We start from the raw sequence: 8,680 nt of genomic DNA on the forward strand, positions 1-8,680 counted from the left end.
AAATTTCCCGGAATTTATTCAGAAAATTAAAAATACAAGTTTATTCATCTAAATCTATATTGTCCCCTTCAAAGTAATCCCCATCGACTGCAACACACTTATGCCAGCGCTTGATCCAATCCTCGAAACATTTTTTATATTCGGTTTTCGGTATGTCCATCAGTGCTTCCTGCGATTTTTCCATTACTTCCTCTCGGCTGCTAAAACGCGTTCCCCGTAATGGTTTTTTAACTCGATTGAACAGAAAGAAGTCACAGGGAGCCAAATCAGGTGAATTCGGTGGCTGTTGGATGGTATTTGTTGCATTTTTCGTCAAAAAATTACGAATAATGATAGCACTGTGCGACGGTGCGTTATCATGGTGCAAAATCCACGAGTTTTCTGCCCACATTTCTGGTCTCTTTCGGCGAATTGCTTCACGCAAACGTCTCATAACGCCCAAATAATACTCTTTGTTTACTGTCTGGCCTTGTGGCAAAAATTCATGATGCACTACACCGTTGTAATCCATGAAAACCGTCAGCATTGCCTTCTTTTTTGACTGAAAACGACGTGGTTTTTTTGGTCTCGGCTCGTTTGGTGAACGCCATTCACTTGCCTGATGTCTGGATTGCGTGTCGTACTCATAAACCCACGTCTCGTCTCCAGTAATGATCCTTTTGATGAATGTGGGATCGGATTCAGCCTCGCAAATCATGTATTTTGCGACGTCAACACGGTCTCTTTTTTGCATGAAATTGAGGTCTTTTGGCACCAACTTTGCTGCTACACGACGGAAACCCAAATCATTAACCACAATGTCTTGGGCGGATCCATAGGCAATGTTCAAGTCCTCCGCTATTTCTCTGATGGTTAATTTGCGGTTATTGACCAACATTTCTTTTACTTTATCAATTTTTTCACCGACTTTCGATGTCGATGGTCTGCCACTGCGTTCATCATCTTCGATTGACTCACGACCACTTCTGAACCGCTCGTGCCACTGGTAAACGACCGTTGTTTTTAGAGAATCGTTGCCGAAACACTTTTCCAACATTTCCAACGTCCGTGCGCCACTAAATCCGTTTTTACGCAAAATTTAATACAAGTTCGTTGTTGCAAATTTAAATCCATTTCTGAAATTGTAAAAAATCGCCAACACACACAGAGATAGATGTACTCTTGGCTACGTAACTTTTGCGAATGTCAAGTTATGACACTAAGATTTAAAGGGAATATCAACAACAGATGTACCAATTTAACAAAAAAAACAGAACTCAAATCGGAACGATGGGAGCGCCACACGGTGGTTATTCCGGTAACTTTTTGATCAAGGTAGTATACTCCTGCTGTTTCTAATAATTGATGACCCTCTCGGGGTTCTGATTCATTTAATCCGTCTTCCGAATTCGCCATCAATCTCAATTGAGTCATTCCTTCTCTACGTGCTGACTGTTCTTATCTAGGGCCCAGTCACGTGGGTCTCATTTCGAACAATAAACTGCCGAAATTTACGAATTTAAAAACCTGAATGTGACTAATATCTCTCTGTAGTGTAAGATACTCCTCTTGCTGAAAGAATTGTTCTATAGCACCAACGAATACGTTCCTTGTTGCCAATGTTGTTTATTCCCATTTGTCCGGCTCCAAAACTAAATGTGCAATTTTTATTTTGTACTATCTGGTCCTTGAGCAAATAAATTGTAAAATATAATGGCAATTTTTTCAATTAATGAGACCTTGCACAACAATGCCACCTTCGTAATCCCAAATGCTAACGCCATGTTCTAAATGAGTCTTTAATTACGAATGCTAGCCATGTTATTCAAACCCCTCGTCATACTTCGCGGATACGCTTATGATAAATCCTATTGCATGCTAGGTTATCCAAATTTTCCTCGTGTATGTATGTTTCACCCAGGGGAGGTCGTGAGTGAAGGTAAAGACCGCGTATTTAATCGAATCTAAGCTTTCTATTTCGTTTTACTTAATGCATTCGGGAGGGATCTAGTCCGGTTCCTTAAATTATTTACTACGAACTTTATTAATTTTATCTCCGATGGCCAAGTGTTACCAACGTTCATTATACCTCTGCTCTGCTAGCAAAGAAACTTACAATTAATACTCGCAGTTAATGCCATTAACGTAATGAAGGAATCAAAGACGTCCGATGACACTTCCCTGGGGAATGCCTGAAGTGAATTCGACTGCATTTGACGCAACACTATCTAAGATTAGCCTTACTACGACACCACACAATAGGTCTTTAATCCAGCCCTAGGTATTTTATCAATGCCATACCCATTCGGCTTTGTGATTAGTTTACTAGGAGACACTCATTGAAAGGTTTTTTTTAAAACTTAAGGAGCGATTTTTGTCACAGGATTTACCCTTTCGGACGTTCTGGGTTTTCGTTGATTCATGCCACGCTGCAAGTAACTGTCTAGGTATGTGGCAGGGGATGTTTGCATGCCTGAATTCTCTTGACACAGGATACTTCCTGGCGGAATCGAACAATGATATTCTGATTCCTTATCACTCGTGGGAAAGATGACAGCTTGTTTCTATATCTATTGCACACTTAAAACACTTTTATGTTAACGATCTTTTCTGCCTTAGTGCGCCTGGGTAAATAATAAATTCCCAACACCATCGATATGGAGGCATCATTCAAATGCAATATACCCGTAATATCTGTAATTTGACCTTCGCTTCGTGAGGGATTCCCAACCTAGGTCCTCTAATAATTTTGCCTATGAATAATGTGACTCAGTTGATCAAAATAGTTCATCTTCTCATGAGCAATTAGTTCAATTAGGCCCATGCACTACGGCACTTACATTAGAACTCGCAGATCTTGGGGTCATGAGAACGCCCAATCCTTTCCACCACTTTTAAGTTGTTTTATTTATTTTTTATTTATTTATGCACTCTACAAGCCACCGCTAGGGTGTGTGGCATGGGGTGAATACACAACAGACTAATTTTGACTCGAATATGACCCTACCGCGGTCGAACAATGTTTTTATGATCCCTTATCGTTCGTGGATAACATAACATCTTATATCTATCTGTTCTACACCTAATCGCTCTAATTTATATGCACGATATCGCCTACCGTAGTATGATGGGGTAATAATATGGGCAATATGTTGCACGGGCATATCGGGTGATTCAGGCGTGCCTTTACGTATTTAGTTACTCAAATGCATATGACCGCCATTGCACATCGGCGCAGGTACATATTGTCCAATGAGTCTCTATCTAATAATTATTGTCCAGTGAGTCAAAGTAATTCAAGGTCTAATGGTTAAAGATTTCAAACCTTGGTAATTGAAAATATTTTGCTGGCATTTTGGCAGTTACTCGTAAATCAGACATTCCATTTCAAAAATGAGTTCTTGAACATGCTGTTTTATCAAGAAATACTCAAAATTGAGAAATATAGAAATATAATTCAAGGTTAGTTCTTACAACCGCAAAGTGGTTCATGTGATTTACTCGTTTGAGTCCTTACACGCGCAAAATGAAGTTACGTGGCAGCTTGACTCTGTACTGATTGTGGTTATGGCGTAATTTTAGGCCGGGCGCATCGACGATACGCACAGAGCGATGAAGACGAGCTTAAGAAGACTTTGCACTCACTTTTGTACCTTGTAAATGTAATGTTTCAAATGTGAAGGGTTCTAAGTATCATTCATGTAATCATGATGACTGTCATACTTCCAATCACTTAGACAAATTTTAGGACAATCGCCATCACCTCATTTTAAACGATCGTAGGATATAAATTGTGTGCTTGTATACGAGTATTTAGGAGTATGTGTGAATGCATTGGTTCTATCGAATATATCAGCTATCTATCGAATCGATTATTGATTTTATGTAGACTGAACTAATGTTAGTACAGTACAGTTAGTATACATTGCACAAGTCACTGTAGGCCTTTTTTAGGATAGAGGGCAGGTCACTTAGTGGGGTCGGTAACATCTGGGGATACCGCGTATAATATTATTAATAAAAATATAAAAGTCACCGACAACACTAGCATTGATTTAGAAAGACATGTGACACGCACTTCCCCACAAAGGCGTCCTAAATTACAGTCAGTCACAAATAAGGACGTTATTCAACATAAAAATAATTTAACTATACTTGTTATAAATTGCAGAAGCCTCAAGAACAAATCAGCGGATCTAGAACACTTAATCCAAACTCATTCCGCTGATATAGTATTAGGCACAGAGAGTTGGCTGTGCAATGATATTAATGACCAAGAAATTTTCCCAATAAATTTCAAAGTTTACCGACACGATAGAGATACAAGACCCGGAGGAGGGGTTTTCGTGGCAGTTAAAAGTAATTTTGAAAGCAGGCAAGTTTCATTTGAAAATAATAACATAGAAAGTGTTTGGTGCACCTTACTACGGACCAATCAACCCAACATAAATTTAGGCTCTTTCTATAGACCTCCAGACTCAGATTTGAAAACACTTCATACCCTCAACGATCAAATTTACAATTTTACACGTAAAAATAATAACAGCATCAACATAATTGGTGGCGACTTTAACCTCCCTGGTATAGATTGGGACAGCAATATCGTTAAATCTGGGACCCGCGATCGCGAATCTTGCAATTCCATGGTAAAATTGGTTCAAAGAAACTCCCTCCATCAAGCAGTACGCATGCCCACCCGTGGAAAGAACATATTGGATCTATTTCTTACAAACACGCCTGAACGTATTATTAGGGTATCAACTGATGAGGGCTTGAGTGACCATAAAGCATTTAATGTCTACTTAGACATAGAAATAAAAAAGATTGTTAAACCAAAAAGAAAAATTTATAATTACCATGAAGCAGACTTTGAAACTTTTGCCAATCAATTAAACTCTTCACTACCCGAGTTCAAAACCCGCTTTAATTCATGTCAACGTGGAAGAAACTTGGACAGAATTTGTCAATATTATGCAAAAAGGAATCATAGATTTCATACCTATAAAATGCGTTAAAGCAAATCGCGACCCCAGGTGGTACAATAAAGACGTTAGAAAAGCCCTTAGAAAGCAGAGAATGCTACACTCTAGGGTAAAGAGGGCAGGCGTGAACACATCATCTCCTGAGAATACACAATTATGGGACACATATAGATCCTCTAAAATTGAAACCAAAACACAATTACGTAGCGCCTTACTGGACTTAAACGCAAAGTACTTTGCGAGCACTTGGACTCTGACCCCAAAGCTTTCTGGTCATATGTTAGGGAAGTAAATGGGAGTAAAAAAACCGTGGCTTGCTTAAGGGATTTTAGTAATATAATTCATACAGACAGCGAGGGTAAAGCTAACATCCTAAATTCATTCTTCCAAAGCGTTTTCTCGAATGATGTTGCCACCGCATATCTCCAAGAAACAATACATACTCCACCCATGGAAAAAATAACAGTGGACCAACAAGGAATTCTAAAATTGCTTAATGAGATTAAACCCAACAAATCCCCGGGTCCCGAAAATATACCAGCTAGGGTGATAAAACATTTAGCTCCAAACATTGCCCCGTACCTTGAATTTATATTTAACAAATCCCTCACAGAGTGCAAAGTACCTAAGATTTGGAAAACCGCGCAAATAACGCCTATTTTTAAAAGTGGCGACAGGGAGGATCCCAGTAATTACAGACCTATATCTCTCACTTCTATCTGCTGCAAAATCTTAGAGCACATAATTGTCAGTTCAATAATGGGACACCTTGAAAATATTAACTTTTTAAGTGACAATCAACACGGATTCAGGAAAACCCGCTCCTGCGAAACCCAATTAGGATTATTTACACATGATTTACTTTTATCTGGTGAGAGAGGTAGGCAAGTGGATGCCATCTTCTTAGATTTTCAAAAGGCATTTGATAAGGTTCCACATGGTAAACACATTCATAAATTAAAGGTCGCGGGTATAAACAAGGGCGCAATAAATTGGTGGTGCATTTTCAGGTGGTAGTGGTGTTTCACATTCTTGCTTGTTGTGTCCTGGGTTGCGTGTTGTAGGATGGCTTCGTGCTGCATCCTGGGGTGCAGTTTTTTGTTGTTTTGCGGTATATATGTTTGCATGAGTGTTGGATGAAGGGATTTTTGCATTAGTGTGTGCGTTGCTGTGGGTGTAATTTTCCACGTTGTTGTTTTGCATGTGGTATTGTTCCTTTTTACGGTTGGTGACCTAACACCCCCCGCCACACGCCCTTGCGGCGGCTTGCGGGGTATTATGTAGATGTAGATGTAGATGAAGTAATTCAACCTGTAATAACTAACCTGTGCGAATGTGTATGGTACGGTGAACACACTACGAATTTACATACATGTCACCTGTGTATGGTTTGTTTTGTAAGAATCTAAAATTGTGTTCATGGTGTACGAATATTTTCGGTAAGTTCATTAGAGTAGAATGAAATTGTCCTCTGAACGGAACAATAAGGCGGACTACGAAGGTTTACACGGGTTTCCCTCCCCCCCGGGCGAATCAGTCAGGCCAAATACCACTCCCGTCCAAAAATATCAGGTAAACATTAAAAAAAATAAAACTGTTGAAATTATTTTTCATTTCCATGTCATTGGAATGATAGTTTGGATGAATGAGGTCATGTTGGTCGACAAAAGGAAGCCTAAAGTAAATTTGAGAGAGAGAAAAAATTGTATGTGATCTCCTTTTAATGCTTTTCGGAATTTAATAAAATCTGCTTCTTTCAATAGAAATGAAATGTGTGGAAGAGTACAAGTTATTTTGATATTTTAGCACCCTGATAATCAGTGTTGGACCATAAAAACCATGAGTATTTTGAATTCATATCATATATATATATATAGTGTGGTTTTTAGCATACGCATCTTTTCAGAAAGATAAATTAAACATATGCATCGTACACTAGTTTACCTTTCAAGTTGAGTTGAGAGTTGAAAGTTAATGGATAGATGCTTCAAAGAAATGTGGTCGAATGGGTGAAGTGTCACAACATTTCTGGCGCTTGCATATTTGAGAAAGTATTTTGAGGAGGTAGGTTGGGAGAAGTACTTTTATGGATCTCAGTACATTCAAAATGATGCCGCGAATTCAATTTTTTTTGATTTCTTATTCTTACCTTTGCGTGTTTTTTGATCGAGACTTGCATGATTGCCAAGATGCATTCCCATGATGCTGATTTGCGGCATTGCCTTTTTGAAAGTGAGATTTAGTATTTTTCAGTGCTACTTAAATATTTTTGCAAAATATTGACCACTCAACCAAACGTCCTTTTACAAGTATTCAAGAGTGTTTCCAATGTTAAGATTTCTTAATTAAATACCAAGGTTGAAAAATTCCAAGAAAAAAGCATTTGGAGTATTTTGCATGATAGCCGTTTATAGCTCATTAATTTTGTCTCACAATGAGATCCATCATAACAAATTTCTAGTGATTAGAGTTATGCTTGTCAGCAATGAACGTCCATCTTCTTCCCGTCGCCGCCAAAGGCATTTCTTTCTTGAGAGCTGAGTCCACGGCGATCTTCTAGAATGAACGGTGCAGTCGATATCTTGTGTCCATCACATGGCACTCTATTTCCATTGGCCTCGCGACTCAACCACGCGTCGGTCAGTATCATTTCTAAGTTTGGGCGAAGCGTGATATCGGGCTCTAGGATTTGTCGTACGAGGGCTTTTGCGAGAGAAGAAATTACAAATTGCATTTTTTTGCGAAAATCCCAGTTGCGCGTCGTTTGGTCTTTCAGCAGGCGTCGCGGGTTGCTGTCGTCGAACGGCATCGAAGCGTTGAGCATAATGTAAAGAATGATGCCCAGTGACCAGACATCGGCGAGTTTAGGGTTGTAAGGGATTCCGCCCACAACTTCCGGAGCCGCGTACGCCGCCGAGCCACAGTAAGTTCGACTTAACACTCTGCGGTTGTCTTTGTCCGAGCAGAACCGAGCGAACCCGAAGTCGGCGAGTTTTACGTTGTAGCGTTGAGTGAGCAGAACGTTCTCACACTTCAAGTCGCGATGCGCAATGTTCTGCTTGTGAAGGTATTGAAGTCCCTCCGTCATTTGTCGGAACCATATACAAGCTTGGGCTTCTGGAACCGGTCCGTTTCGTTTCACGAAGTCAAGCAAGTCTCCGTTGTCAGCGTAGCGCATGAAAATAAAAACTCGGGGTCCACGTTGCAGAATGCTATGGACTTGGATGATGTTTGGATTCTCGATTCTAGTAATTATTTGAAGTTCTCTAGGGAAAAACTTTTCTAAGAAGTCGTGTGGGGCTTTTTCTTTGTCAAAAATTTTGCATGCCAACCTTGTTTTTTTTAAATTTGTACCGTCAATGTACTCTGCCAGGTGCACCGTAGCGTATGAACCTTGTCCTATCTTCTTTCCAATCAAATATCCTCGTTGTTCTAATGCTTCTAGTTCAGAATTTTTGGATACCAGAATTGTTCCTGGCATATTGATCTATCAAGCACATTTAGTATTATGCATGTACTCCGGCAAGCGGAACATTTTAGTCAAAAGCATTGCTTATGGGAAAAGTTGAAGGTTGCCTGCAACAGGATGGAGTAGCGTCAGTCCGATTACGAATAAAACTGGCATGCATGCTCCAGTTAGCACCATACACAATTTTCATGACATGCTTTTAACAATGAAAACAGTGAATGTCACTGGCATAGTGGTAGGTGTACATGGT

General features: G+C 39.6%; 1 protein-coding gene across 1 annotated transcript; it reads right to left on the bottom strand.

Moving 5' to 3' along the window:
• Positions 1-7,440: 7,440 nt before the first annotated feature.
• Positions 7,441-8,442, bottom strand: Tssk (Testis-specific serine/threonine kinase). The gene has a single exon (XM_071597458.1). It carries the CDS (start codon positions 8,440-8,442, stop codon positions 7,441-7,443), a length of 1,002 nt encoding a protein of 333 aa, XP_071453559.1.
• Between the last annotated feature and the right edge of the window lie 238 nt (positions 8,443-8,680).

Source organism: Hetaerina americana, unplaced genomic scaffold, assembly GCF_022747635.1.
Source record: "Hetaerina americana unplaced genomic scaffold, ioHetAmer1.1.p SCAF_9, whole genome shotgun sequence".
NCBI classification, from domain to species: domain Eukaryota; kingdom Metazoa; phylum Arthropoda; class Insecta; order Odonata; family Calopterygidae; genus Hetaerina; species Hetaerina americana.

Coding starts and splice junctions, on each gene's coding strand:
- Tssk (XM_071597458.1), bottom strand. CDS start 8,442: ATGCCAGGAACAATTCTGGTATCCAAAAATTCTGAACTAGAAGCATTA.